This window comes from Drosophila teissieri, chromosome 3L (genome assembly GCF_016746235.2).
Source record: "Drosophila teissieri strain GT53w chromosome 3L, Prin_Dtei_1.1, whole genome shotgun sequence".
NCBI lineage: Eukaryota > Metazoa > Arthropoda > Insecta > Diptera > Drosophilidae > Drosophila > Drosophila teissieri.
In genome coordinates this window covers 3,835,327-3,862,250 of record NC_053031.1, presented here as the reverse complement: position 1 = coordinate 3,862,250, position 26,924 = coordinate 3,835,327, and the positions used below count along the sequence as shown (strand labels likewise).

General features: G+C 44.2%; 9 protein-coding genes and 1 long non-coding RNA gene across 11 annotated transcripts; 3 read left to right on the top strand and 7 right to left on the bottom strand.

Annotated features, from left to right (window-relative positions):
- The first annotated feature begins 45 nt into the window (after positions 1–45).
- On the top strand, positions 46–1,271 carry LOC122616514 (SURF1-like protein). Its single transcript, XM_043791991.1, has 4 exons — positions 46–327; positions 392–513; positions 573–767; positions 826–1,271. The coding sequence occupies exons 1-4, from the start codon at positions 124–126 to the stop codon at positions 1,205–1,207; spliced, it is 903 nt and encodes a 300-aa protein (XP_043647926.1). The 5' UTR covers positions 46–123; the 3' UTR covers positions 1,208–1,271.
- On the bottom strand, positions 1,235–6,597 carry LOC122616513 (UDP-glucose 6-dehydrogenase). The gene is made up of 3 exons (XM_043791990.1): positions 6,184–6,597; positions 3,616–3,754; positions 1,235–3,046 (listed from the first exon to the last, which is right to left on the bottom strand). Exons 1-3 carry the CDS (start codon positions 6,331–6,333, stop codon positions 1,905–1,907), a joined length of 1,431 nt encoding a protein of 476 aa, XP_043647925.1. The 5' UTR covers positions 6,334–6,597; the 3' UTR covers positions 1,235–1,904.
- A 472-nt stretch (positions 6,598–7,069) lies between these two features.
- LOC122617035 (cilia- and flagella-associated protein 52) lies at positions 7,070–9,698 on the bottom strand. The gene is made up of 5 exons (XM_043792684.1): positions 9,183–9,698; positions 8,420–9,124; positions 8,129–8,358; positions 7,854–8,070; positions 7,070–7,790 (listed from the first exon to the last, which is right to left on the bottom strand). Exons 1-5 carry the CDS (start codon positions 9,605–9,607, stop codon positions 7,139–7,141), a joined length of 2,229 nt encoding a protein of 742 aa, XP_043648619.1. The 5' UTR covers positions 9,608–9,698; the 3' UTR covers positions 7,070–7,138.
- A 166-nt stretch (positions 9,699–9,864) lies between these two features.
- LOC122617637 lies at positions 9,865–10,811 on the bottom strand. The gene is made up of 3 exons (XM_043793564.1): positions 10,640–10,811; positions 10,285–10,577; positions 9,865–10,148 (listed from the first exon to the last, which is right to left on the bottom strand). Exons 1-3 carry the CDS (start codon positions 10,707–10,709, stop codon positions 9,951–9,953), a joined length of 561 nt encoding a protein of 186 aa, XP_043649499.1. The 5' UTR covers positions 10,710–10,811; the 3' UTR covers positions 9,865–9,950.
- Positions 10,812–11,464: 653 nt separating this feature from the next.
- LOC122616241 (putative serine protease K12H4.7) lies at positions 11,465–13,452 on the top strand. Its single transcript, XM_043791627.1, has 4 exons — positions 11,465–12,401; positions 12,466–12,604; positions 12,665–13,136; positions 13,200–13,452. The coding sequence occupies exons 1-4, from the start codon at positions 11,614–11,616 to the stop codon at positions 13,325–13,327; spliced, it is 1,527 nt and encodes a 508-aa protein (XP_043647562.1). The 5' UTR covers positions 11,465–11,613; the 3' UTR covers positions 13,328–13,452.
- LOC122616242 lies at positions 13,367–14,254 on the bottom strand. Its single transcript, XM_043791628.1, has 2 exons — positions 14,093–14,254; positions 13,367–14,024 (listed from the first exon to the last, which is right to left on the bottom strand). Exons 1-2 carry the CDS (start codon positions 14,157–14,159, stop codon positions 13,444–13,446), a joined length of 648 nt encoding a protein of 215 aa, XP_043647563.1. The 5' UTR covers positions 14,160–14,254; the 3' UTR covers positions 13,367–13,443.
- A 300-nt stretch (positions 14,255–14,554) lies between these two features.
- LOC122616822 (G protein alpha i subunit) lies at positions 14,555–22,368 on the bottom strand. The gene is made up of 5 exons (XM_043792392.1): positions 21,818–22,368; positions 15,817–16,288; positions 15,651–15,745; positions 15,399–15,587; positions 14,555–15,340 (listed from the first exon to the last, which is right to left on the bottom strand). Exons 1-5 carry the CDS (start codon positions 21,936–21,938, stop codon positions 15,150–15,152), a joined length of 1,068 nt encoding a protein of 355 aa, XP_043648327.1. The 5' UTR covers positions 21,939–22,368; the 3' UTR covers positions 14,555–15,149.
- Positions 16,153–26,505, bottom strand: LOC122616823. Of its 2 annotated transcripts, none has more exons than XM_043792394.1 (2): positions 26,245–26,505; positions 16,153–16,288 (listed from the first exon to the last, which is right to left on the bottom strand). In XM_043792394.1, the coding sequence occupies exon 1, from the start codon at positions 26,503–26,505 to the stop codon at positions 26,245–26,247; it is 261 nt and encodes an 86-aa protein (XP_043648329.1). In that variant the 3' UTR covers positions 16,153–16,288. The 2 variants fall into 2 exon arrangements, with proteins under 2 accessions (XP_043648329.1, XP_043648328.1); XM_043792393.1 differs by lacking the exon at positions 16,153–16,288 and adding an exon at positions 25,758–26,157.
- LOC122616825 lies at positions 19,076–21,486 on the top strand. Its single transcript, XR_006325920.1, has 2 exons — positions 19,076–21,181; positions 21,242–21,486. It is a non-coding gene; the product is annotated as an uncharacterized LOC122616825 (long non-coding RNA).
- Positions 26,466–26,924, bottom strand: LOC122616824. The gene is made up of 2 exons (XM_043792395.1): positions 26,661–26,924; positions 26,466–26,607 (listed from the first exon to the last, which is right to left on the bottom strand). Exons 1-2 carry the CDS (start codon positions 26,818–26,820, stop codon positions 26,519–26,521), a joined length of 249 nt encoding a protein of 82 aa, XP_043648330.1. The 5' UTR covers positions 26,821–26,924; the 3' UTR covers positions 26,466–26,518.

Below are 26,924 nucleotides of genomic sequence, written 5' to 3'. Positions count from 1 at the left end.
AATGGTGTGACCGCATGATTTTATGACCGTGTATAACAGCACGAAACGGTCCTACTATCAACTTCCAATTGGAAATGTAAATAAATAAGTAAATATTAATTTGATAACTAAATAACAGAAAACATGCTGCGTTTGGGGAGTCAAATGTGCCGGCAAGTGGCCTATAACATGCAGACTGTATCCCGATACCCGGTCACTACGAACAACTCGAAATTAATCACCCGGAAGATGACACAACAGCGAGCGCCGGTGAATTGGACCACCAGCATTCCTAATCAGGCAGCCAAGGACAAGGAGAAGATTGCTCCATTGGGATGGTTCCTTCTGGTGGGTCAAAACGCGCGCCCTTACCTGCATAAGCAACTAATCATTGTTGCCACTCACTCCATAGCTTATTCCGGCCACCACATTTGGCTTGGGCTGCTGGCAAGTGAAGCGCAAGATTTGGAAGGAGCAGTTGATCAAGGATCTGAACAAACAGCTGAGCACGGCGCCTGTGGCTCTGCCAGATGAGTAGGTTTGCCAGCACATTGTGCTGTATATACTCCCACTCTAATGTGTGCATCCGGCAGTCTCAGTGACCTAACCCAAATGGAGTACCGGCTGGTCAAGATCCGTGGACGTTTCCTGCATGACAAGGAGATGCGCATGGGCCCAAGATCGCTCATACGTCCCGATGGCGTGGAGACCCAAGGAGGACTCATCTCGCAGCGGGACTCGGGCAATGGCTATCTAATAGTTACCCCCTTTCAGCTGGCAGATAGAGAGTAAGCTTTGGTCTAGAATCATCCTACGAATCATCTTAATATTCATCTGATTCCTTAGCGACATAGTGCTCGTCAATCGGGGATGGGTGTCCCGCAAGCAAGTGGAGCCGGAAACCCGCGCGTTGGGTCAACAGCAGGCGGAAGTGGAGCTCACGGCCGTGGTGCGCAAAGGAGAGGCACGTCCCCAGTTCACACCTGACCACAAGGGCAATGTCTACCTCTATCGCGACCTGGCACGCATGTGCGCCGCCACGGGAGCGGCTCCTGTGTTTCTGGATGCCGTATACGACGCTCAAACGGCTACGCGTGGTCCCATCGGTGGCCAGACACGCGTTACCCTGCGCAACGATCACCTGTCGTACCTGGTGACCTGGTTCAGCCTATCGGCGGCCACCTCCTTTTTGTGGTACCGCCAAATAGTCAAGAGGATACCCTTTTGAAAGGACCACTAGTTAAACGCACTGTTGTTGTTTTTATTATAAAATTTACATGCTCTCGTGTAAATGCTGATTTTTATTGGCCTGCCGCAGGAGGGGATTGTCCTGCAGGGACTTATATTGCAACTACCGATCCTCGAGTGGCGGATCGACAGGGGAATAGGAATATGAATACAAATACGGTTTGAGGGTTTCCCTTTCGGGTGTGCCTAGTTGAATACTTTAACTATTTAAAAACACACTCGTTAGCTTGGGTCGATATGGGGAAATTATAATATTGTCTGTTCAGAGGGGGTATCTAAAAAAAAACGCTACGTTTTATAACTTTGTGGTTAAATATTGCCTTAATCGTGTTCAAATAAGTATTACGCTTTCTTATTATATACAGAAATGTTTTAAAAGCTTACTTTCTTTAGAAACTAATATACAAACTTCAAGAATTCAACTTTACTTTTCACTTAAACATTATAAATTGCGATATACTCTTCAACTTAAGCAGCGCCAAAGTGAACGTCTAATTGTCCAAGATGTGATTAAATATTGCTTTTGGTCTTATCTAGTGGCTATCCTCTCAATCGACCCAATCTAACACACACTCAGATACAGAAAAAAATACGCATTTTTACAATGTAGTCTCGCAAATACTGGAAATTTCGCCAACTTTAAGTGTGAATGCCACCACATCCGCCGTTCGACGCGCCTAAAGCTGCGGCACAATGCCCCACGAGCGTAGGAGTCCAGTGCGCTGGTACTTCTTGCCGATGGTCTGGACGTGGAAGCCGATCTGCTGCAGTCGCTCGTGGTCGAGGATCTTGCGGCCATCGAAGATGTAAGCCGGCTTCATCATGGACTGGTATATTCGCTTAAAGTCCAGATCGACAAACTCATCCCATTCCGTGCAGATGACCAAGGCATGTGTGGCTCGCACCGCGCTGTAGGGATCACTGTGGATCTGCACCGCCTTCTTCACCTTCTCCGGCGATTCCGTGACACTGGGATGCGTGAGATCGTCTATGATCTGCTCCGGTTCCACCTTAGGATCGTAGATATCCAGTGCGGCGCCCTCCTCGAGTAGAGTTTGGCATACGGTTATTGCGGCCGTTTCGCGCGTATCGCCCGTATTCTTCTTGAAGGCAAAGCCCAAGATCGCTATCCTTTTATCAGACACCGTGTTGAACAAACTCTCGATGATCTTCTGCGAGAATCGCCGCTTCTGGTACTCGTTCATGTCGATCACCTGCTGCCAGTAGGCGGCCACCTCGGGCAGATTGAGGTTCTCGCAGATGTAGATCAGGTTGAGGATGTCCTTCTGAAAGCAGCTGCCGCCGAATCCCACGGAGGCTTGCAGGAACTTGGAACCGATGCGAGAGTCCAGACCCACGGCCCGCGCCACCTCGGAGACATCCGCTCCGGTGGCCTCGCACACCGCCGACAGCGAATTAATGCTTGAGATTCGCTGGGCGAGGAATGCGTTTGCCGCCAGCTTGGACAGCTCGCTGCTCCACGTGTTGGTCGTGAGGATGTTCTGCTTGGGTATCCAGTGCTCGTAGATCCACGACAGCTTCTCCACCGCTTGGTGGCCCTCGGGCGTCTCCTCGCCGCCGATCAGCACGCGATCCGCATTCAGCAGGTCATTGATGGCGGTGCCCTCGGCCAGGAACTCGGGATTGGACAGAATGTCGTAGTGGATGCCCGGCTTCTGGTTCGCCCGCAGTATGTGCATGATGCTCTCCGCCGCCCGCACGGGCACCGTGCTCTTCTCCACCACAATCTTGTTGGACTGTGCGATCTCCGCGATCATCCGGGCTGCACTCTCCACGTACTTGAGGTCTGCCGCTCGGCCTGCAGATTGAAATAGTGGATTACTAAGTGATCTTAGGTTTGACTATAAACGGTAGCAATGACTTTTAAGTTTACTTTTGATGTAGCTTAATGTATTTCTCGCCCAGCTAAGATAAAGGTGTGTATGAAGCTTGAAGAGTTAAACATTTTGGTGACTAATAGCTATAAAAGTGCGCCCTAAATTGCTTTTTAAATTAATTGTGTTTTAGTGCTGTGTGATTATCAAACGATTTCTGATTAAACACACTTCACAAAGTTTTGTTCTTTAAATTAAAAAAAACTTCTTGCTGTGTTTATTTTTAGAACGCATATCTTCAAGTATTGCCTCATTCTGTAATTATTTCTGATGTCTGCTTCTTAGCTTTGCTACTTTGTTGATAATTAAATAACAAATTGATGATTTAATAGGCAGTTGATTTGAAGCTATGACATGATACTAGCTATATTTTCTTAGCTTTTGAAGCTAGATGAACGATAGTTTTATTAAATGATGATGTTGTATTTCATAGCAGATGATAATTGCTCTATCTATTGATCCTGTTAATATTATATATATTATAGGTACTTACCCTTGCCATTGCCGCAGGTTTTTGTGGGCGTGTTCACCGAGATGAAGATGAGGTCCGCCTCCTTGATGGCCGTCTCGATGTCCGTGGAGAAGAACAGGTTCACATTGCGACACTTCTTCACCACCTCATCCAAGCCGGGCTGCACAACAAACCAAAGTGCTTCGTTAAAATATTTTAGAAATTATTCAGCAACAAGTTGTTGGCCTAGTTTCCAGCTTTGGCTTTCTCAAAATGCCAATCACGACCCACTCCCAAAGCTGAGCACTTGGTTGCCCGATAAGATTATAACCCTTCTATATAAATATGTGTGTATATACTTTGTATCCGATTTTCCACGAAAGCTATCTCTCAATTAACGTGTTTACGTGCTGCAATAGCACCTGGAGTGGTCCACTTGGCGGCGTTTAGTGATTAATTTATAAATTATTGGATAGGGTCTTCCCATGACTACGCTTATGCAATATTCACACGAATTCTTGATTCATCAACCATTCATTCAGCCAGACATGTTTCCGTGTCAGAAACGCTTTGAATGTCCATTGAACTCGTTTTGTGCGCCCAGCCAAATTTGCATACGTATTTTTATGGATTTCTCGTGGGGGCAGGTGTTAAATACTGTCTTTCTTTCTTTTTTGCATTTCGTTTGAGAGATACGCCTTTGATATAAACAACAAGTGCAGATCTATCTGGTAACTTGATAATTGGACAGATACATTAAACAACCAGTCAGATACATATGTTAGTCAGGAACAATTGCAAGAAATATACGAGCGATAAGTTTTATGGAACATTAATGAGTACAGTGAGTAGCAGAACGTGGCGGGAAGAATGATAGTGCCAAATGGAAGTACGCCAATTGCCAATTGCCAATTGTGCAAATTCCAAACAAGAGGATGTTGTTGACAAGATCGCCCTGACATTTCCAGCAAATTGCATTGGAGTACTCAAGTGATGGCCATGATTGTTTGCTGGTGGTATTGCAATCTTGGTAAGTGAATACCAATAATGGGAAACTGACTAGACAGCCTCTAATGGCTCTAATGGGTACAAGTACACCCAGTGGCGACTTTTTGCCCATCTTCTTTGCGTGCGTATCATTAGTATCCATTACAATCGAACTCCATTGAGCGGAGCTTATCTCAAAAGGTATACTTTCCAATTTGAGGGTCTAAGTAAAAACATTTACGGTCTAGACTGCAGATAACCGTGTATTTTCTTGATTGATTTTGTAACTATTTTTAGGGATACAATAAGAAGACGATAAGCTTAAGCTAAACATTTGATTTGTTGTTTTAAGGAAACTGATATGGGAAACTACTGCTACAGGGTACAAATCTGAAAACATGATATACTAGGAATCCAGTACACGCGAAACTCAGGCACAGAGTAATGGGTGTTTGGGTGATTGTACAATATATACTTCTATTCGCGTTGTTTCCCCCAGAGATACTGGGTGTTTGACGGGAACGTGGGTAATTGGTAATTCCAACTAATGTGCGCTCGCTAAACCAAAAAATAAAAAAAAGAACGCCATGCCCAGCGAGCTTATCTACACCCGAGACTTTGTTTTGGCGCAGAGCCGATAAGAACAGTGGGTAGCTCTAAATATATATGTACATATGGTGTATAGAGTGGGGAATGAGGGCGGACGGAAGTCAGGACGGAAATGCGCCAGTACTGGCGGGGGGTGGTGGGTGAAGTAAGAGGAGAATCTGCCTTTGCGGGCAATCCGCTTGCACCTTATGGCTTCTCACCTAATGGCTTCTCACCTAATGGCGCACTTGTAATATCTGGAATTTGGGCCTGGTGGAACGACAGCGATGGTCACGCAGTCTGGAAAGTAAAATCGATTCCCACGCTGGTTTTCCGTTCCGAATCATATTTCAGCAATCATACGGCTCTACGCGCTTTTAATGGTTTATTTTGAGTGACTAATGGCCGCAACACGCCGACTGACCACTGACCTTGTTGTGGGCCAAGTGCGTCAAGCACCTGAAGTCTAGTAGAATGCCAAACACGCACCGTTGTTCAGGTGAAGACGAACTACACTGCGCGAAACTGAGCTTCGTAATGCAATCAATCTATCAAAGTATAACTAGTAAAACCTTAATCATGGCAAAATTACACATAGTAAGCAAGTTCCATTTTTATAACTAAAGGACTAATGTATCTAGAAGCCATGTATCTATCTATCCATCGGATTGAATTATTCAAGAAATCCCTGAATAGCTCTGGAATTTTCTATGTGCAGGGGAACTGGTTTACTTTTGCGGAGTGAGAAGTGTGGAGGGAGGGGGTATTCACCGACTTGGACACGAGCGGTCATCGACGTTTTGGATTCTGCTCGATGGATCGGAAATTGATTGATGTAGTGATGTATTGTTTGTTTAGGATTAGTGGAAACCCCGAAAAGATGAAAAACACACAAATTGCAAGGCTAAGGCGTGAGCACACACACCAGTGCAGCTAACGTTCCCTCTCTCTCCCTATGGCAGGCAAACACACACACACACAACAGTAGCACTTCCTATGTACATACAAGCGAAAAAGAAAAACGTACGTACGTACCTCGTAAATGGGCAATTTATCCGAATTCCACTGGGCAATCCGCTCGGAGCTCTTGTCCACCAGGGTTATCACGATATCGGGGCATTTGAGCGCCATAACCGCGCAGGTCGGACCACCGACATAACCAGCGCCAATGCAGCAGACCTTCATTTCGTTGCACACCGCTTTTCGTCGCTCGATTTGTTTTGCTTCGCCGTTCGCCGTTCCTTCCGTTTGCTTCCTTCTTCCTCTTTCCTTTTGCAAATTTCCCACTACTTATTCTTGTTGTTGTTGTTTTCTTTAGCTTTTGCTTCTCAAGCGAGTGTCGCGTGCTGTTCAATCGGGAGGTCGGAGGAATCTGACTTCACGCGGCGGCGGAACGACAATAACTACTACCAATACCGCTTAAAATCCACACGAAGTTTGGATGTTTGCAAACAAGAGCAACAACAACGCTGGCCAATAGTAATGCAGTGTGACCGCAGAGCAAGCGGCCCATTACGCCACTCGCCAGCGCGGTCACTCTGGGAACTTAAGAACTTTTAAACATTCGTTTTTTAATAATTAAATATTATTAATTAATTATTTATTCTTATAACACTTTGTCATAAAAAATAATTCACTTTGATATTTAAATATTTAGCTAGCTCATTTAAATGATTACAAATTGTTTCGACTAAATTTTATTTGAATACATTTTTTACCAGGATTTTTTTATTTTTATTGAATTTGAAAATGTTTTTATCAGCAAAGATCTGAAGTTAATTAACTTAATTTTAAGAGGTTTGCGTTCAAAAATTATTCATAGTCATAAAAATATGTTTTACCATAATGATTCAAATGATGATTAAACCAAGTTCCTTTATCCTAGAAAGTAAATCTTTTATAAATGTAATATAATCTAATATAATCTCAGCTGGCAGAAAGACAACTGCCTTTATTTCACGACAAGAAGAGAAACTCAAAGGGAACAAGCTCAGCACTTCCGGACATCCGGAACGATTCCGCACTCAGCATACGGATCGGGCACCTTGGCCTCCTTCTTGGCGCACGGCGGGCACTCCACGCAGCAGAGATCGTCCTTGGGAGTGGCCTTCAGCAGACCATCGATGTTCTCGCCCCTGGGCGTCTTCAGGTTTGTCCCCGAGTTCACCCGCGATGGCACCTCGTTCATCTTGGTCTTGGACGAGGTCTTGGGCAGCGAGTACTTGGTGGCATCCGGCGGATTGGGTCGGCCCCAGAAGTCACGCGGCACATCCCAGATGATCAGCGAACCGTCCGTGCTGCCGGTGACAAACATGGTCATGCAGGGACTGTAGGCACAACTGATCACGGAGGAGGCGTGCTCCGAGCCTATGCCCACCACAGCACCACTGTTGTAGTCCCAGAGCTTGACCTGCAGATCGCTGCCCACGGTGATGAAGTAGTCACCGGTTTCGTTGATGGCCAGGCAGTTAACCGATGACTTTTTGGAGGCGGTTAGTTCCCTGATCAAGGCGCCATTGTACACCATCCAGTAGATGATTCTGCCGTCCGAGCCGCAGGTGATCACTTGCACGCCAGTTGGGAAGTAGGACGCGGACATGAACTGCGTGTTGGCGGTCACCACTTGCTTGCGGGTCATGCGTCTTGAGGGGATTAGTTACTGTATAAGTAATACTTCATGGTACATATTGCTATTTCGAACTCACTTAATATCCCAAATCACACAGGAGCCATCGGTGCAGGCCGAGATCACTTCAGTGTCCAGATAATTGATGTCCAGCGAGGTTATGGGTCCCGAGTGATCTTTCAGCACACCCACGAGATCCTGGCGATACGGATCGATCTTCCACACCCTAACCTGTCCCTCGATGCCGCCAGTGACGATCAGACGACCCGAGGAGGCGACGGCCAAGGCACTGCATCCTGTGTTAAACGAGATGTTTTCAATAAGAAGGTTGCAATTGGTAATCCAATAGTTCACCCTTGTTGTGTGCGTTGGGTATGGCGTAGATGAGTCTTCCGGTGATTGGGGTAAAGGCACGAATGATGCCATCGTTCCAAACAGAGACTATGCTGGTGCCATCGTGGGTAAAGCGCACACAGGCGCAGTTAAAGTTGTATACCATGATGCGAAGCAGCTCCTGCTTGCGTCCAGATGACCAGATGCGGATGCACTCCTTGCCCGACGTGGCAAAGACGCCAGAGTAGTTCCTTAAATTCGATACATTTTTAGATATTTAGGATTGTAGAGGCGCAAGTTCGATCTACTCACTTGGGAAACGTGATGCAGTAGACCGACTTGGTGTGGCATGTTCGCAGCAGCTTAAGCACCCAAGTCTTAATATTCAGCCCATAGATCTCGTTGGTGTCCGTGCAGATGTAGAACATTTCAGTTTTCGAGCGCACAAACGACGAGATCCTGCCTGAAACGTGGGTCTTCTTCAGGGTGCGCAAATATGGCCATGTGGGACCCGGATAATCGCGGAAGTTTATCAGCGGCACATCGGTTCGCTCCTCCACCAGCTCGATATCGCCATTTCCCGCTCCAATTAGCAAACGTCCGCCTTCCAGGACATACAAAGCACGCACACCATTCACATAGCGATTGCAGTCTCTGCCCGTTGGCTTTCTGGGATTGTGGGTGCCGAAGGCACCCAGGATGCAGCTGGTGGATCCCTTCTTGCTCACATGTTCGCTATCGCAGCAGTTGAGCACGATCTTCACAATATCACCAGTTCCGGTGCCCAAGTAGGCGAACTCATCAGTCTTGTTGATGCGGGCGCAGTAGAACACGCGCGTCTTGCTGGCCATCAGAACATCCTGCACGTAGAGTTTCTTCTGCTCACGCAAGATGCTCCACAGGCGCAGATGGCGATCGCCGGCGGTCACAAAGAAGTACGGATTGTTGTGCAACGGCCGGACAGTCAAGGCGTTTCCAGATATAGCGCGCGACGCGGGTGTTTGGCAGATGGGAGAGCTATAATGGCGAACATAACCATTGAGGTTCATGCGCAAGTTCTGCTATGGATACTTACAATGCCTCCATGTCGAAGACGATTACGGAGCCATCATCCACGCCTCCAATGGAGACCACACATCTATCCTGGGCAGTAAAGCAGATGGCCTGCACCGAGACCTTGTGCAGATCGTGGCGAGCGATCTCTTTGCGCTGTTCGTAATCCCAGATGATGACGTAGCCCCGGAATCCCATGTGATTGATCTGACCGGAGGCCATGTACTTGCCACTCTTGCTGAGATCCAGGCATGATATGGTGTTTGTGTGTCCGGCCACAAACTCCTGCGTATTCTTTTTGTAGTCGGCGATGCCTATTTTGTTGCCCAGCGCAAAGATAATGGATCCTGTGACCGGATGTTGGCGCACTCCATTCTCCACTTTGCCATTGATGCCGAAGATTGCGCGCGGTAGCAGTTGCCTGCAGCCATCGTGGGACTCTCCCATTTTCACTGGATTATAGCAAAATATACGATTTGAAATGTAGCATAAAAGGGAGATTGTGTCTGTTCTGAGCTTGAAGGTTTTTAACCGGCTTGTTTTTTGTTTGAAAACAAGGCAGGTGGCATTTTAAACAGCGACCGTTGCTGGGTTGCCGCTGTTGCCAAAGTAACTAATTTAACGTTTTGGTAAGATGATCTAACTAAGTGTTTTATATTTGCTGAATTTTACAATAATTTTAATGTTATTTTTAAAACTAAATTAACGACAACAAAGGTTTAAAGTGGAATAGGGAAAAGACTTAAGGGTTTATAAATGTAGTTTTGTAGTTAGATAATGGAAATGTAGATTATAAATTAAAATTTTGAATTTTTTCCTTCTTTAGGTGGAAGGGCACTTGAGTGCAATACTGTTTCAGTTTGCTGATATTGAGGGAGGAGCAGCTTCGCTGAACACGATCTTGCATTTCGATCTCCTTCTGGATAAGATCCTCCATAGCGGCGTACTTCTCCTCCTCGATTTTCAAATGTGCCAGCATAGCCATGTTCTGGAATGAAAGTGCGTTATAAGGATTATTGCTTTCTTGATCTGGCATTATTAAAGCCTAACATAAATCATCCTTTCCCCACTATTACAAGCTAATGATAAGGATAAAGGTAGATTCAATTAGTTCTACAATTTACCTCTCTGTATTTGGCCTTCAGCTCCTCCAACTTAGCTGTCTTCTGCTCCTCCTCCTCGCTGGTGTACTGATTTTCGAAGAACATGTGCTCCGGATGCAGCACATGCGGTGGAACGTGGAACACCCTGCTGTCCAGCTCTCTCAGAGCTTTTAGGCCCTTGCAGGCGGCGGCCTGGAACCGACGCTCTACGGTTTCCTTTTGGGCTTCTAATAACTCCGCCGTTGCGGGCGTCTTGATCTTATCGATGATCTGGCCAATGCCTTTCTTTATTATGTCCTGCACAATATGTTCACCTATGGAATGGAAATGATGGAAAAAGGACGCTGATATAGGGAACTAGGGATGTAGCACTTACGCTCTGCGGAAAGCTGTGCTGCTGTGAAATTGAAGAACTTCTGATCGTAGGTGCTGCTATTGAAGTCCATTTTTACAGAATGCAACAATATATTCTAATAAATATTAAAATGAAATTGAACAAAAACGTAAACAATTGAAAAAGTCGCGCAATCAGTGTTACCGTTTTAAGAAAGCAAACAGATGCTACCACATCAACAGTGCTGCCATACTAAGCTACAAATCTAGCTAGAAAATGTAGCTAATTGATAATAAATTACAATGCGGATGGAAGTTATATAAAAAAAAAAAATGCATAGTTTTTAAAATTATTGACATTTATTGAACATCCACATTAACGACACTGTTAAACTCCGTAATAATATCTACCTAACAAATTGAATCAATTACAAAAGCTTATGGTGTTTATTACAATTACAATCATTAAAGGATAAAGGGATCTTCCATTACTTAAGTTGATTGATAATTGCAATAAATAGGGAGATGGAATTTATGAAATAACACATAAATGTACATAAATACTTGCTTTATTGCTTATTTATTTAATTTATTTACTTATTTATTTCTCATACACACATTAATGACGCTGTTAAGCGCAGCAATAATATCTAGCTAATAAATAAATTAAAAAAGCTGATTGAAAAAAGGTATTTTTAAAGTTACCAGAACGCAAACAAAATATGTATATGAATCTCTTTTTCTGCTTAAAATAACAATAATTCAATGAGAATGCAAATCAAGAAGCACAATGAATGCCCCTAATGTTTTTGTTTTGCTTTGCCGGCTTTGCGAATATAATACAACGAGAACTGAATAATCAGGAGAGTGTGACACACATAACGGTGCCTATATAAATAGCTCACACCACTCTTCTGCAGTCGCTATTTACAGTTAAGCACTGTGCGAGGTTCCAACTAATTAAATACTTCAACAACTGCAAATTCAACTTGACCCGAGCAAACAAAGGAGGCAAATATGCGATTCATGGGGGGCGTTTTGGGGCCCTTGGGAGTGGGTCTTCTGCTCCTGGGACTGTTTGCGCCCATTTCTGGAATTGGATTTCGTCGCGGAAAGCTGGGCAATGGATTCCTTGGGGAGCCTAGCAAGATTCCAACCCTGCAAAGGAGCCAGCAATCAGAGGATCTGTGGTTTGAGCAGCGATTGGATCACTTCAAGTCCAGCGATAAGCGCACCTGGCAGCAGCGATACTTTGTGAATGCCGATTTCTACCGGAATGACAGCTCCGCACCCGTTTTCCTGATGATTGGTGGCGAGGGTGAGGCGTCGGCCAAGTGGATGCGGGAAGGTGCTTGGGTGCACTATGCAGAGCACTTTGGAGCGCTTTGTCTGCAGCTGGAGCACCGTTTCTACGGCAAGAGTCATCCGACCGCGGATCTGTCCACCGATAATCTTCGCTATCTCAGTTCGGAGCAGGCTCTTGAGGATTTGGCCAGCTTTGTGTCCGCCATGAAGGTTAAGTTCAACCTGGCCGATGGTCAGAAATGGATCGCCTTCGGTGGTTCCTATCCTGGTTCGCTGGCTGCCTGGGCCCGCGAGAAGTTTCCCCAGCTCATCCACGGATCAATCAGCTCCAGTGGTCCCCTACTGGCGGAGGTTGACTTCAAGGAGTACTTCGAGGTGGTCAAAGCCTCTCTAGCTGCCTATAAGCCCGAATGCGTGGAGGCCGTGACCCGCAGCTTTGCTCAAGTGGAGATTCTACTCAAGCACATGATTGGGCAACGCAGTCTGGACGAGAAGTTCAAGTAAGTGGATGAGCTTATAATCATTCTGTACATGTGTTAATTTCGTATGCTACTTAATTTGCAGAACCTGCACTCCCATCAAGGATTCCATTGAAAACGACCTGGACATGGCCAACTTCTTTGAGAATCTGGCCGGCAACTTTGCTGGAGTGGTGCAATACAACAAGGACAACAGTCCCCATGCCACCATTACCATTGACGACGTGTGTTCTAGCCCCACTTTGTTCTTCCAAGCACATATTTACAATATTTAAACTCCGTAGATCTGCGATGTTATGCTGAATACTACCGCGGGACCACCTGTCACCCGTTTGGGCCTGGTGAACGACATGCTATTGAAGGAATCGAACACCACCTGCCTGGACTACAAGTACGAGAAGATGGTGGCGGACATGAAGAACGTGTCCTGGGACTCGGAGACGGCCAAGGGAATGCGGCAGTGGACGTATCAGACCTGCCACGAATTCGGCTTCTACCAGACCTCGGAAAACCCGGCAGACACTTTTGGTGATCGTTTCGGGGTGGACTTCTTCATTCGCCAGTGCATGGATGTGTTCTCAAAGAATATGGACGCCAAGTTCCTGCAGCTGGTGGTGTCCGGCACCAATGATTATTATGGCGCGCTAAAGCCAAACACCACAAATGTGCTGTACGTGCACGGTTCCATTGATCCCTGGCATGCTTTGGGCTTGGTCAAGTCATCTAGCCCTGCACTTCCTACAATTTACATAGAAGGTAGGCGCTTATAAATATTTTCCCCTTATTTGTTGGGTAATGTGAATATTTTTTGCCTTTCAGGAACTGCTCACTGCGCCAATATGTATGAGCCGGTGAAAACCGATCCGCCCCAACTGGTGGCCGCTCGCAACAAGATACTCAAATTCCTGGCCACGCTACTGGATGGCTACACCTCAGCACTAATGTGATTTCGAAATGGAAGGGGAAAGTGGCCATGTCAAATGTAATTTTGGACTCGTCAGCGATTTGTTTTATTATTTGCTAACGCATGAGTTTTATAATATATTTTCTGCTCCGCTGGGAGTTAATCCTTCTTGGCCTGTTCCATTTTCTCGTGGAATCGCTTCCAGTAGTGCTGCACCGTGGCGTTTCGAACGATATTGTGCTCGACAAAGTTCAGCAGCCAGGTGCAGGTCAGGTAGGTCAGGTCATAAAAGAAGGCCACCACGCGGAAAAAATACTTCTCGGTCTGCTCCTTGCTGGGCAAGTTGGCCATGACATCCTGCAACTGCTTGGCGGCCGCCTCCTTGGCTTCGGATGCCTTCTTCTGCGCCTCGCTCTTCTTATCCTCATTCGAGGTGCCCTTGCTGCGTACGATGGCGCTGGAGTCCAGTGGCTCGGCTCTGCCCAGTTTTCCGCCTGAAGTGACTATGGAAATCGGTGGCGTCTGCACCTCACCAATTGGCACCTCCTTACGCGTGGTGTTCCCTGCGTTACCTCCCAAAGTGCTGCTGGTGGTTGGAAACCCCGGCGCCACAAAGCCGGGCGGCACCTTCTTGGGCTTATCATCGCTGCCACCTTCAGCGGAGAAGCTGCGATCGGGATTCAGGGACACGACACGTGGACGCACAGTGTGGGCATTAAGACGATTCAATGTGGGGTAATCTTTGCGGCAGGGAAAGGCGTTAGTCTAGTCTAGTTGCTAATGAAAAAAAAACGTGCTCTTCACTTACTCCACGTAGTGACCAGTGGTCCCGCCACCGACTTGCTCCATTTGGTCATTAACATTGCGCGAATCATTTTCCAAGGTTTTGCGGCTATTGCAGATTTAAAATTCTTCACAGACGCAAGTGACAATTTCAACAAACGAATTAATCCAAAATGCCTGACAAAAGGCAGAAAGGCCAACTTGATTATTTTTAGCCAGAGTTGCAACACTTTCTGAAGAAAATCCCTTCTGGGGAAAGAACACTAAATTCTAATAAGCCCTAACCCTAAAAAAGTAATATTTTTAGGATTTATACATGTAAGTAGGGAAAAGCTATAGATTAACAGCTCTAAATTTGTAGATACCCTTAACTTATTAGGGATTGCTCAATATAATTTGTATGATCCTTTTATTTATTTTACTGAGTGGTCAGCTCTGAAAGCACACAGAATGATGGGCACCACTGGCAGCATTGAAGTACGTGTGGTTATTTTGTATAAATGGTCTTTTATTTAGGCTATTACTAAACATATTAGTAAGTTTACTAGTTACATGTTAGGGCTTACAACTCCAGGCCTTAGGTTCACCTTAACTAACGCTGTCAAGCTCTTGGCAAAAAATAAACGTCCGGAAAATGGCTGAGCCCAAGAAGACACCTCTACGAAGATCCGGATGTTCTCCTTGGTCGCTGCCATTAGCACGCGAAACTTAACTAAATTCCAAGGAGAGCCGATTGGGTTGAGGGTTTAGGATGTACAAAACCCATCGGCTGTCCTTTGTCGAACTTTACATTTGTGTTAGGCTAATGTTTAAATTAGTTAACTTATAGGTGCAATTTCATGGACACGGTTAACTAAATTGCAGTTGGTTAATTTGTTCCGCGACTACTGGCAACCAAATCGGTTATTAAAATTACGTGTGTCAAGCATGTAACGCATTTAAAACATATATGGAGCATACGATTACGTATATGCAGAGCGTAAATGTATCGAGTTCTTAGCATTTAATGGAAATGTTTATGCGCGTTTTCCTTTAATACTACGCCAGCTAAATAATGATGATCTTTATGATCCGCAGCCCTCTTAGAATAAGCCAATTTGTTTCAGATTGTTCTTGATGATCACATCGGTGACAGCATCGAAGACGAACTTAACGTTGTTCGTATCCGTGGCGCAGGTGAGATGCGTGTAGATCTCCTTTTGGTCTTTTCGCTTGTTGAGATTTTCAAACTTCATGCGAATGTAGTTGGCCGCCTCCTCGAAGGTGTTGGTTCCTAAAAAAAGATATGGTGTAAGTTCAAAATGTAATGGTTTCTTACATTCGTATGTTACCTGTGTACTCTGGGAAGCATATCGTCAGCGGAGATCTCTTGATCTTCTCCTCAAACAGATCCTTCTTGTTGAGGAACAGTATTATGGAGGTTTCCACAAACCACTTGGAGTTGCAGATGGAGTCAAACAGCTTCAGGGATTCAATCATGCGATTCATCTCTTCGTCCTCGGCCAAAACCAAATCGTAACCTAACAAAATAAATTGCATTCGAGTTATGAATTGTCATATTTTGCTAAGAATATTAAGCATACCTGATAACGCAACGCAGAAGATTATGGCCGTAACGCCCTCGAAGCAATGAATCCACTTTTTGCGCTCCGATCGCTGGCCGCCCACGTCAAAAAGTCTGATGCGAAAACATAACCATTAGAATCGAATGAAAATGAACCGGAAGTGGCCAATTAATGGCTAACTCACTTGAAGTGCAGCTGCTTGCAGGAGAAGTGTGTCTCGATGATGCCAGTGGTCTTCACCCGCGTGCGGAGCACATCCTGCTGGGTGGGTATGTAGTTCGGTTGCGCGATGCGGTCCAGCGAGTTCAGATAGTAACCCGCCGAGTCATTCAGCTGATATTCGCGGGATCGGGCGAAGCTCTGCTGTACACCTCCGTCTGCCCAGAGTTTCTTCATCAGGAGAACGATCTCGGGCAGCAGGATGCCCTCGTCGGCGGCCGAGGCGTGTGTGAAGAACTGGCGGGCAATGTCCGTCCGGCCCGGATCGGCAAACTCGATCTTCAGGCGCCCCATTGCCCGGATGATCACCATCAGACTCTGCACCGTGTTGCTGAAGACCACGCGACGGTACTCCTCGCATTCCTCCTGCGAGTAGCCCGTGTCATGGATGATCTTCATCTGTTTCACAATCGTTGACTTGCCCGACTCGCCGGCTCCTGCGAAATGAATTAAACAGTACTTATTAGTTAAGGGTACTATGTAGGATTAAAAGGAATCTTTAATATAAGCGTATTCAATTTCTTTCCAAGAATATTTGTAATTATTATGAAGTTCAGGGTGTAAAACTGAATGAATCGCTGAGTATTTACGCCACTCGGACTCGGAAAGGGGTTTTTAAATATCAATGGGGAACGGAAGAGGAATTTATGAATGGAATGATCGAGAAAAGTTGCTCAATTGCGGGCTCAAAAGGTCAAAGAAGCGGCTGGTTTACGCTTAATTGCGCTGGTCAAGTTGAGAAATGAATGAACGTCGTGCATTGCAGCATGTCGGGTTTCGATACAAATAAAATGAATACCAAATAGGGATCAATAATATTTGATATTTATTAAGGTAAATATATTTCCCATTAATACATGTACTTCGCATGCCTAATCTTCTGTAATTCACATATTTGCTTTCAAACTGCCGTGACAGCTCAGTTTCCATTCCCTTACATTTGAATGCATGGCCAAGCCCTGGAGTTCGTTGAACCACCCATCAGTTCTCAAAAGTTATCAAAGGCGGTGGAAATGGCGGAGAAAATGAACTGGGCATAATTTTATTCGCCGAGTGCCTTCAATTGTAAAACGAGACCTGACCCGCGAGCGTTAATAAACAAACACGGCTTCGTCTGGACAGTTTATTATGTATGTTTATTATCTGCTGCGTCGAATGATAAAAAAAATATATGAAATATAATCGCATTACGTGCTTGCCAGTTTCCCTTTTCGTTGAAAACTACAGAAGCTGAAATAGCAGAGAAAATGGGCAAATACAAAAGTTGGCAACTCCGCCGCTCCAAGTTATATGTCTATTTCGGTTATCTATAGCTTTGGCCATATCTATAGCTATATACGTATACATATAGATATATACGAGATGTTGGGGCATTGCAACAATGGCACATTAAGCTGAGTTTTTGCTGCAGTTGGCAGTTGGGTCCATTCCCAGCCACCGGATGATTAGGTAATTGCCAAAGCCAAGCCTGCGACTATACTTTCACTTTTCTCCCCTTTCAGGGCCTCGGTACTTGCACTGAAAGCATAATTGTTTTTACTACTCGTACATTTATCAATCATCCATGGCAGGGAACTTCCCCTGCGGCTCATGATGCTCATTTTACGTTTGTGTAGAAAGGTGATAGAGTAAATGAAACATTTAGGAATATTTCGGCTTCAAGAATAGCTAAGAAAAAACATTGAAAAGCTCATAGTAATGCTGATCAGCAAATACAGGCTCTAGTTATAAGTGTCACACAGGGTTAGAATAAGGTCCACCTTAATGGTAATGTGCGTGCAACTATTACTTATACTGCTAATACATAAAGTACGTTAATAGTTTTTTATTTATTTTTGTGTTATTTTTAAGAATTTCATTCCAACCAATGCCGCACAATGCGTGCTAATTTTGGCATAAACAATGCCGGAGCGAAAGAGACGGATGCAGAGTGCAGAGAGATAATGGCCAAACAACGGTCGCCACATAATGATGAAATTGACAGATTTGAATACGAATATGGACATTAGGCGATGTTCAAACTTGCCACCGTGTGGAAAAAAGCAGCGAACAAAGCAATCCACAAATGAGCGGCGGAAAAAGGTCAATTTAATAATAATAATACTAACAAAATGCGAAAGAGTGTGTGCGTGTGTGCTGGTGTGTTTGTGTGGCTGGGCCTTCATTTATCAATGCACCGTTAGCTGTGCCATAACAAGCCGAGCCACAGCGCGTGCGAGCGAGAGGCCAGGCATAGGGCTAGAGCGAGAAGGGGTCAGAACAACGGCGGTACGCACAAAGCCGCGTTTACAAGCTCATTATCATCATCGCGATCGCCACGACCAAACGGTATTATAATTAACATCATTAAGCAGTGAACATCGGCGAAAAGAGAATCGGCGGAGAATGTTGGGGATCTCTCGCTTCTATTGATATGTTTAATATATTTTCATTTTGTTGTAGAAGTTGCAAGCTAAAAATAACACAACTGCTTAATTTGTATTAGAAAATAATTTTTTAAATTTGCCAGAAAAAAGAATTGTAAGTATAAAAAAGTGCCTTCAAGTTGTGATATTTTGAATTCAGTGTGGCCAACGCTCAAGTGTATTCAAATGTCTTTGGAGTGGCATTCTCTTTGCATATTTTTAGACTTACATATGTATCTTGTAGAACCTAAAGTTTGATTTTATTAACTATAGAACTGAATGATCGTTTTATTGCCACTTATCATTTCAACTTCATATGGGCCAGTAAATCTAAAAGCAAGGGAAACTCATGCACTTTTCACTTTATTGCTTACTAACTTTCCCAGCTGTGTGCAACGTAGTGCAACATCCAATTGGCTACACGATAGAATATTCATTGGCAGTGGTGACTAAGGCCCCTCCACGCGATGAGTTCAAGAGGTGGGTAAGGAGGAACAATAGCTATAGACAGCGAGAGGAGAATCGTAAGAAAGTGTTTGCGCCATGAGTAATCAAGTTAAATGGCGCCTGGTCGCGGTTATCGAAGTGGGAAATGTGTTAATCAGCGGGGAGCGTGAAATTGACCGGACCCACCGAAAAAGTAAACAATTAAATCCCATAAAATGCTGCCCCACCAGAAACGGAAGCCCCCACCCAGTGACTTTCATACAGATCACTCGATTATCATGGAATTTCTTATATAAATTATTGAACCATATAGTATTGCATATATATGGAGCACAGGGCTGTTCGAAATTGATGTATAAGGTCGCCCGCTTGGCGATAATTTTGATAAGGCCAATGATACTTTCAGCGTGCCCGAGTGTGTTGGTAAGTGAGTTCTTAAATAATTGTAGATTAAGTTGCTGTGTGTTGACAGTCGTCTGGGTTTCGATTTTGATATTGGTGCGCCAGCAGCATGACACTATTTTGTTTATACATTATTTTCTTCGCTTTTTTTTTTTACAGATATCCAAGCTGCTTACTCATGCCCCCAAATGGAATTCCGTGCCTCTTGCTGTTCTCTCGGTGCAAATATCATGATAATAATGCAATAATTCACAATCTTTGCCCTTAAATGGGAAGTATGTTTGCGCTTGTGAACGGGTGAAAAGCGAAGAAATTCAACTGAAAGTTTCAGCTTTTCAATTGAAAGGCGTGCGGCAAAGGAAAAAAGGGGCGAGGCAGCAGCAGCATAGTGTAATATAAATTGAGTGCCAGCTGAGCAGCTTTATTAAATCTACACAATAAGCGCAGCGTTGGGGGCTGGCAATTCCGATTCCAATTTGAGCAAGTAGTCGCTGTACACGCGGAGAAATAACACGAAAGTTCAACGGAAAAAAGGAATATTTTAGCAAATCTCTTGGCTGCATTGTGAGAAAATATACCTGTTCTTAGGTATAAAGACACTAATACCTTTTATGATGTCAGGCACAAAAATTAAAAACTACACAATTTTTTTTATTAAGAGTGTTTATGAACAAAACAAACAAAAATGTTGTGAACATTTTGTATCAACACTTTGGCTCCGTACACCGGTGTTTCTCTCAGTGTAGCAGTGCCAGCTGCATTTGGTGGCGGGGCCATTTATTTGCGCTAATATCGTTCACCCCACTTGAAATGTCAGCGAGCAAACAACAAAACAACAAAGCAGCAACAACAACAGCCAATTACTCAGCTTGAAGACTCGGAGAGAGGAGTGCAGAAGAGAAGAGAGTGCTCAGCTCAGAGATCAGAGATCGGTTTTCATCATGATCCAGAAATTACGGAACTCACGCCCCACAAGGTGCAAACAATTAAATCAAGTGCAGTGGCAGCGGGAAAGTTGGGCTAAATTCTAAGATGCAACTGCTGCAAGCTGTTTTCTTTTCTATGTAAACCTGGTCCATTTACACTGGTCAACAAAACAGCTGAAATACTGAAAGATTATAGGGGAGATTTCAGTGCTCAATGCGGGGATGAAAACTGTAGAACTTTCCGGCACCTTTCTGCTGGCATTTTCCAAACCGGTTTCCAGGGTTTTCTATCAGACAAACAGTTTTCCTTATTATCTTTCAGCTTGCAAGTACAGTGGTTACTGGCAAACAACACTGTGCAAGGTGCAGTGTGTTTATATGATAGATATATTTCACAGTGCAAATGAAAACTACAGCAGGTAAAGGCTCCTAAAAAATCTTTGATTTCAGTCCTTATTTTCTCATGTGCATCACTTTTCTGTAACATTTAGTATATGATATAATATAATTTAAATTTCATTAAATTGAATTGTGATAGCCAATCTTTGCTGTACTTTTCAACCAGCCACTTGTTGCCTTAGGCATCTTGGGCCGCTTCATTGGTAAGTCAGCCACAAATCAGGTGGAGGAAAAGCACAACTGCATTGTTTTTCGCAAGTGAATGGCAATGAAATGAAAAGTACACACGCAGACGGTGAAATATTATCGCTCCCATATGCCGTGCATTTAAATCGGCCGGTGGAAATTTAATTGCAGAAGGTTGCAACGCGGCGCCGCATTCAGTTTCACTGCATATGCCGCAGAGGTCGGGTCACCATAAACCGTACACATATATATGTATATATACCATATAAGTATGTTTGAGCACATGTATAAGCGATGCGATGGCGCCTCGTCGTTTGAATGGTTTTTCCTGCAAAGTAAAAACCGCTGCACTATCGGCACCACCAACTGCATATCAACAAACATGTTTCCATTGCGGCGATCCGATTCAATCCACTTGTTGGATCGATCCAAAAGATCTGAAAAGATCGTGTACCGAGTACGGAGAATTGAGAATAGAGAATCCACAGCCAAACCAACATTTGGTTTCAATTTACGTTCAACTCCCTTATCGCCAACGAATTATTGGACACAGACATTGCATAATGTACGATCTACATACGAACAGATGGATTGGTTTAGTCTCATAAACATTGTTTTTTTCCAGATAAACAGAGCTGTTTGAAGTCAAATTACTTCCATAAATCTTTGTAGTCACAATACTGAATAGTTTTGGATTGACGTTTACGTTTCGACTTTCAGTAAACTCTTAACTAGTATGTGTTGCAATGTATAAAATAATAATAAGTTTAGTAATTAGTAGTTTTTTAAATATTTCTTTAATTTAAGCAACTAGTTAGTTTTCTAGTAACTTTGTTATATGAAGCTCAAATAAACAAAATCGCTAATTAAGTATGACTAATTCAAAAATCGATATACTGTGGCTCTGCTGTATTATTTGTTTTGCGGCCTTCCAGCATGGGGATTTCCCACTGGAAAAGCCGGCAAAAATCCTTGCCCAAACTCACCACAGCCGAACAGATAATGAAAGGGGGAAGGCAAGAAAAGAAACGGAACCCAGCGGAAACCCACCCCGCCCAAGCCAAAAGCAACCGAAAAATGAGGTCAGAGCGCGAATTTCAGCACATTTCTCTCGACAAACAAGGGAATTCGCGAAAGGGGGGAAATACCGGAATACTACAGAGGTGGAGAGGTGAATAGGTGAAATGCAAGACGAACGCACCCAGCAGCAGCAGTTTCACCTCCGAGGCGGCCCTTTCGCCCTCCGCCCGCAAGACGCGATCGATGTTCTTGGACCGCTCGATGGCCTCCTTATCGCGTGCTGTACTCACGGCACAACCCATATTCGCTGGATGTCTTTAGCGCTCTGCGATCGCAATGCTTTTACCGCGATTAATGGTACTTATGTACTTTCCGCACTCTTCACTCGCGATTTTTCCACAAAATTTCGAGATGCGTCTGCGCGTCGTCGGCTGTACACTTTTTTTTTGTGTTTCGCTTTTTGTGTGCGTTTCCACCTCTCTTCCTTTCACACGAACACACCACACATGCGCAGGGCACGCACGCACACACACACACTCGCGCACAGGTTCGAAACGTTTTTGGGTGTTTTTAAATATATCAGCAATGCAATGCTGTTTGTCACGCTTGTTGTTGCCTCGGCAGAGCCGAATTAATATTCTTTTGTCGCTTAAATTCGCTTATCCGCTGATTTTGCTGTGCGCAATATGATTCACTTCGCGTCGGATTGGTGTGACCGTTGCCTGAAGTTCACAGATCGATTGGCCGCTGGCGTTAGGGCATTCAGCACGATCGTTCATGTGGCAACGCTGCCGGGTGTGCTACTTTGCCTGCAGCAGTGTGGCAGCACTGGCTGGGTGTGTGACTTAGCTAGAATCTCTCTTTAGGCAATTCTGACGTCACTCCTGGGCGGCAAATTTCAAATTAATTAAATTAATCTACACGCATTTTTAGTGTCGCAACTTTGTATGTTCAAGTTTCTGAATGCTCATATGATCTTGTTTCTTCTGGTCACTCATGAGCCATACATGCATTATGCCCAACTTGCCCTTTGCCTCTTGCACTTTTGTTTGTTGTTATAGCGCTTTAAGTGTAAATAAACATAGCCGAAAATATGATGTTGTTCTGAGATGCACGCGATCGGCATTCCCCACCACTTCCCCCCTCTCTTTCCCCACCGCAATATGCACGCAGGCCGCTGGTGAAAAAGTTCTCAGGGCCCTGGCATAAATAATATTTGCCTTTTGGGACAAATCCGTTCTCGATTTGAATTCCAAATGTCTGCAGTTGCAAGCGGTGCCGGTACAGTGGAGCTCCTTTGCCACGGACCAGGAATATTTTAAACCATTTAATCATTTAAGATCATTAAGAAGCGCAGAAGTTTTCAAAAAGTTCTATAAGTTAACTACTTAAAACTGAATTGAGTATCTATTTATTTAATTCATATTTTATAACCTATTTTATAGGTATAAATATGCAATGCTCTTATAATTAATAATACTAAATCTTATCGTATGCTTAATAATAGTTCGTTAATAATAGGCCTTTGGTCTCTCAAAATTCCATTTGCATTTCAATGAAAAGAAGCCCCTCTGTTTTCCCCCAAATCGATGATATTAAAAGAACCTATGTATTTTGTGATTAATCTAAACAAAAAGATGCAAAGATGCAGGAAGACGAGGATGCGGATGCGGATGCGGATGAGGATGGGGTCGCAGTGCAAAAGTTTTGCCGCCGCCGGAGGACGTCACATGTGGCCCCCATCCCCCCAAGAATCCCTCACTCCCCCCTTTGCCCTTTACCCTTCCCACCCATTGCCATGAAAATAAAGGCCATCAACGGGTCATGATTTACACATGTTTACACGCAACGTGCGGCATTTGTCGAGGGCTGAGCAGGAGGGGGGAAGGGGGGGTGGGAGTGGTGATGGGAATAAGGGGGATCGGGATATGCTGTCTCATGAATGAATGATCATTTGTGCTATGCAACAAACAGCCTGCAACTTCTGTAATTTATCGTAAAAAGCACAAGCTAGAAAAATATGGATTTCTGCGGTTTTCCGCGCGAGTGCGAGCGAGACAGCAATGCAGGCACTGTGGGTGGTCCCGCTACCCATCTCTGTCGCACTCGTTGACTGCGAAAGCGGCGCACGCTGCAACATTGCTGTTGTTGTTGTTGCTGTTGTTGTTGTGGTAGCTGGCAGTGTTGTTGTTGCAGGCGGGATCGGAATTGGAATCCCGAACTGTTTGCTGATGCCAACAGATTTGACGAATGTCGGCATCATTTCATCCAAAACTTCAATCGCCATCGGGAAAACGAAGAAGAAGAAGGGGTGGAGGAAAGAGGAAGGAGGGAGGGGAAGGAGAGCCAAAAACAACAAGCTGCCTGGAAAACGGCGGCTGGAAGGAGGAAGAGGATGGGAGGGGAGGGAAGGGCAGGGGAGGAGCAATTACAAGGATGGGCAAGGCCTTGAAATAGATATACCGTTAGCAGCCAGCCCACACATACCATGCACTGCGAGAAAATAGCACAAGCTACAGTTGTGATTGATATGAAATTAGGATTCAGTCGGTAGATTAAGAAATAATAATTACAAGTAGCTCAAAATTCTCTAGCTTTTAAATATTAATATTAAATATTAAAATCACAGTAAATATTTTATAAAAATAATGCAGTATAGTATAGCAAGTGTAAGGAAATTAAAAAAAATATTTAAAACCTAATATTACTAGTTTATAAGTGTCAATATCATCACTAGGTTAGTTTACTAGTATTTTTTTTGCTTTTTAGCATTTTTTAACTCCCTATCAAAAGCGCTATTATTTCTCTCAGTGCGTGCGTGCTGCGTTTGGCACATGTGTTGCAGCACTGGGCAAACTCAAGATTGAGAAGATTAATTTCCCCGATAATTCGAGAGGCTGGAAAATGTAGTTTCGGACGAAATCTTTCGCTGGCCGTTGAAAGGTGGAACAGACAGGCGGGAAAAGCCCACGCTTTCCACCAAAATCACCCCTTCAATCTGCAGTCGCAGTCAAGTGAAGTTGCAGTCTGCAGACTGCCGTCTGCGAACGCGAGGCGTTTAAAGGGTATTGATAGATACTTTAGGCGTCGATCATCGGAGGTTGCCATTGATTTTCGGCACTTTTTCAAAAGACGTCTGGAAGCGAGAAGTGGAGAAAACTAATCGAACGGAAAAGTGGAATGGAAAGGGTTTCAATTTGAAATTGCTAGTTACAAGCAAAGATTATAGTTTAACTATAGGAAAAATGCGTAATATTGTATATATTCTACTGAATGGAAATCTTCCGTGCGGTTTCTTTCCGCCAAAAGTTCCGACCCATCAATTGTCCTGCAAAGAATTGACCAATAAAATAGATTTATGTTTGATACACAGTATTTCCCCAGCCAAGCTAACATGAAAGATACCACAGACCCCAAGTAACCCCAATTATTCGATAAATTGCGCCGATTTGCCAACGAAATGAGGCCGCAGAATCGTAAAACCAGAGCGAATAATCTCTTCGACTAAAATAAGGCGCATCGATTTGTTTACACTGCGCCAAAGTAATAATTACCCAAAAACATACAGAGCAACATATGTATATATTACAGCGATTCATGCGATCAGATCAATCGCAACCCAAGGCAACAAAAAATATAAAAATAAATGAATTGGGCTGGGGAAAATAGTATTCCAACTATTGAACCGACAAGTGTGACTATGTCGGGGTTATACATACATTTGTTTACATTCTGCAAAGGAAAAGCCGAAAATATAGATCTTACATGGCCATACGGTTGCAACCTGCGTGCGTAGGAAAGGGGGAGGGGGGGAAATTGGTACGCGGCAGGAAACAAAAGTCGCTGGCAATGCAATTGAATAGCCATAAAAATGGGAAGAACCAAGAAATCGGGCCATAAGTAGCCGCCCACTCTCGGATGTTTGGGATTTATTGGTTGCCCGGGCTTCTGGATTCCGGCTCATCTTTGTCATGCATCTGTGAATCCGAAAATTGTGTCGGAAAATTGGAAAATCGCAGTTCGAGGATTGCAACGCAACTACGGTTGCTGCAACGTGGGAGCTTTTAAGCACCTGCCAGCTGATGCTGTCCAGTTTTCCCCCGAAATAATGATGCCCATACTCGTAGTTCAATGAGCAGCGAACGCTTTTATCTAACAATTGTGTTCGCTTAAAATTTTGATACGTTCCGCTGGTCAATCCTACTGCCCCTCTTCACTTCCCTCCGGCCGCCGAATGGAACGCCTGGCATTTCAGACATCGTAAACCCGTGCAGCGTCTATGAAAATGGTGTTATATCACTATATCACTGGTCTAAGTCTGCGCATCGCCTGTTCTTCCCAAGCTATTTTTGCCCGATTTTAGTTGATGCTTTATGGCTTTATAATGTCTGTGCACGTTCCGTTTTATGAGCTGCCCGTAAAATGGACCCGATTCATCTCAGGCCCCCGGCAACAATATGGTAATATGGTAATTTGTTGGCCATTATATGATCTTCAGTGGGAAGGGATAGCTGCTGTAGACTGCAAGGGTTTGCAAGGAACACGAGATAATAAATATGTTGTATACTACAACCAATAATATTCTAATTATATTAAAGAACTTCTCACCTAGGACCGCTTGGATTCCTCCTGCTCCTGGTCAACAGGCTTCTCCTCCTTGCCGAAGGACTCGCACTTTTCCAGCAGCTTGCTGAAGAGTCCTTTTTCATTTTCCACCGCCGTTTGGCGGCGCAGGATCAGCAAAGTTCTGCGGCACTGCAGCAAAAGGCGGGACATCTTTTTGAACTTTAAATTTATTTCAAGACAGCTTGAAAGTTGTTGCAGAGCCTGCTGTGATTGTGTAAGCTGCTTGAATTGAATTGAAATCATAATTCGAGCTCTGTTATTTTTTCTTGCAATCATCCTTGGATGATTTGGACTTGTCTGAGCCGCCGGGCTTGTTTTTGCAACGTGGTGAAGTGGGAACAATAGCTATGTGGCAAACGCAAGGATTAACCGGATACTTTAAATGGTAATTTACCCACTTCTGCCACAAAGATCCTTCTTCTTCTTGTCTTTCTCCTTTTTGGAGTCGCCACCCTTGCAAGTATCCTTGCCCGAATCTTTCGACGATTTGGACATTAGTCGTGGGCCGAAAAGGCCTTCACTCAATTTCAACAGCGCGAAATTACGAATTTTGAACATTTTTTAGCTGAATTGTATCTACGAATTAAATATATCACCGAAATTTTGGTAAACTAAGTGTCCAAATTGTGTGCTGAACTAAGTTTTGGTTGCGTTAGTTTCAA

Bases quoted from the DNA above. Each gene is read 5' to 3' on its own strand.
- LOC122616514 (XM_043791991.1), top strand. From the start codon at position 124: ATGCTGCGTTTGGGGAGTCAAATGTGCCGGCAAGTGGCCTATAACATG. The intron at 514-572 runs GTAGGTTTGCCA...TGCATCCGGCAG, and splicing joins CCTGTGGCTCTGCCAGATGA to TCTCAGTGACCTAACCCAAA. The intron at 768-825 runs GTAAGCTTTGGT...CTGATTCCTTAG, and splicing joins TTTCAGCTGGCAGATAGAGA to CGACATAGTGCTCGTCAATC.
- LOC122616513 (XM_043791990.1), bottom strand. From the start codon at position 6,333: ATGAAGGTCTGCTGCATTGGCGCTGGTTATGTCGGTGGTCCGACCTGC. The intron at 3,755-6,183 runs GTACGTACGTAC...TTTGTTGTGCAG, and splicing joins ATAAATTGCCCATTTACGAG to CCCGGCTTGGATGAGGTGGT. The intron at 3,047-3,615 runs GTAAGTACCTAT...TTCAATCTGCAG, and splicing joins AACCTGCGGCAATGGCAAGG to GCCGAGCGGCAGACCTCAAG.
- LOC122617035 (XM_043792684.1), bottom strand. From the start codon at position 9,607: ATGGGAGAGTCCCACGATGGCTGCAGGCAACTGCTACCGCGCGCAATC. The intron at 8,071-8,128 runs GTGAACTATTGG...CGTTTAACACAG, and splicing joins ACCCAACGCACACAACAAGG to GATGCAGTGCCTTGGCCGTC. The intron at 7,791-7,853 runs GTGAGTTCGAAA...AATCCCCTCAAG, and splicing joins TGTGTGATTTGGGATATTAA to ACGCATGACCCGCAAGCAAG.
- LOC122617637 (XM_043793564.1), bottom strand. From the start codon at position 10,709: ATGGACTTCAATAGCAGCACCTACGATCAGAAGTTCTTCAATTTCACA. The intron at 10,578-10,639 runs GTAAGTGCTACA...TCCATTCCATAG, and splicing joins AGCACAGCTTTCCGCAGAGC to GTGAACATATTGTGCAGGAC. The intron at 10,149-10,284 runs GTAAATTGTAGA...CTTTCATTCCAG, and splicing joins TGAAGGCCAAATACAGAGAG to AACATGGCTATGCTGGCACA.
- LOC122616241 (XM_043791627.1), top strand. From the start codon at position 11,614: ATGCGATTCATGGGGGGCGTTTTGGGGCCCTTGGGAGTGGGTCTTCTG. The intron at 12,402-12,465 runs GTAAGTGGATGA...CTTAATTTGCAG, and splicing joins AGTCTGGACGAGAAGTTCAA to AACCTGCACTCCCATCAAGG. The intron at 13,137-13,199 runs GTAGGCGCTTAT...TTTGCCTTTCAG, and splicing joins TCCTACAATTTACATAGAAG to GAACTGCTCACTGCGCCAAT.
- LOC122616242 (XM_043791628.1), bottom strand. From the start codon at position 14,159: ATGATTCGCGCAATGTTAATGACCAAATGGAGCAAGTCGGTGGCGGGA. The intron at 14,025-14,092 runs GTAAGTGAAGAG...CCTGCCGCAAAG, and splicing joins ACCACTGGTCACTACGTGGA to ATTACCCCACATTGAATCGT.
- LOC122616822 (XM_043792392.1), bottom strand. From the start codon at position 21,938: ATGGGTTGTGCCGTGAGTACAGCACGCGATAAGGAGGCCATCGAGCGG. The intron at 15,746-15,816 runs GTGAGTTAGCCA...TTTTCGCATCAG, and splicing joins TGCAAGCAGCTGCACTTCAA to ACTTTTTGACGTGGGCGGCC. The intron at 15,588-15,650 runs GTATGCTTAATA...TTATTTTGTTAG, and splicing joins CTTCTGCGTTGCGTTATCAG to GTTACGATTTGGTTTTGGCC.
- LOC122616823 (XM_043792394.1), bottom strand. From the start codon at position 26,505: ATGATTTCAATTCAATTCAAGCAGCTTACACAATCACAGCAGGCTCTG.
- LOC122616824 (XM_043792395.1), bottom strand. From the start codon at position 26,820: ATGTTCAAAATTCGTAATTTCGCGCTGTTGAAATTGAGTGAAGGCCTT. The intron at 26,608-26,660 runs GTGGGTAAATTA...TTTGCCACATAG, and splicing joins GAAGGATCTTTGTGGCAGAA to CTATTGTTCCCACTTCACCA.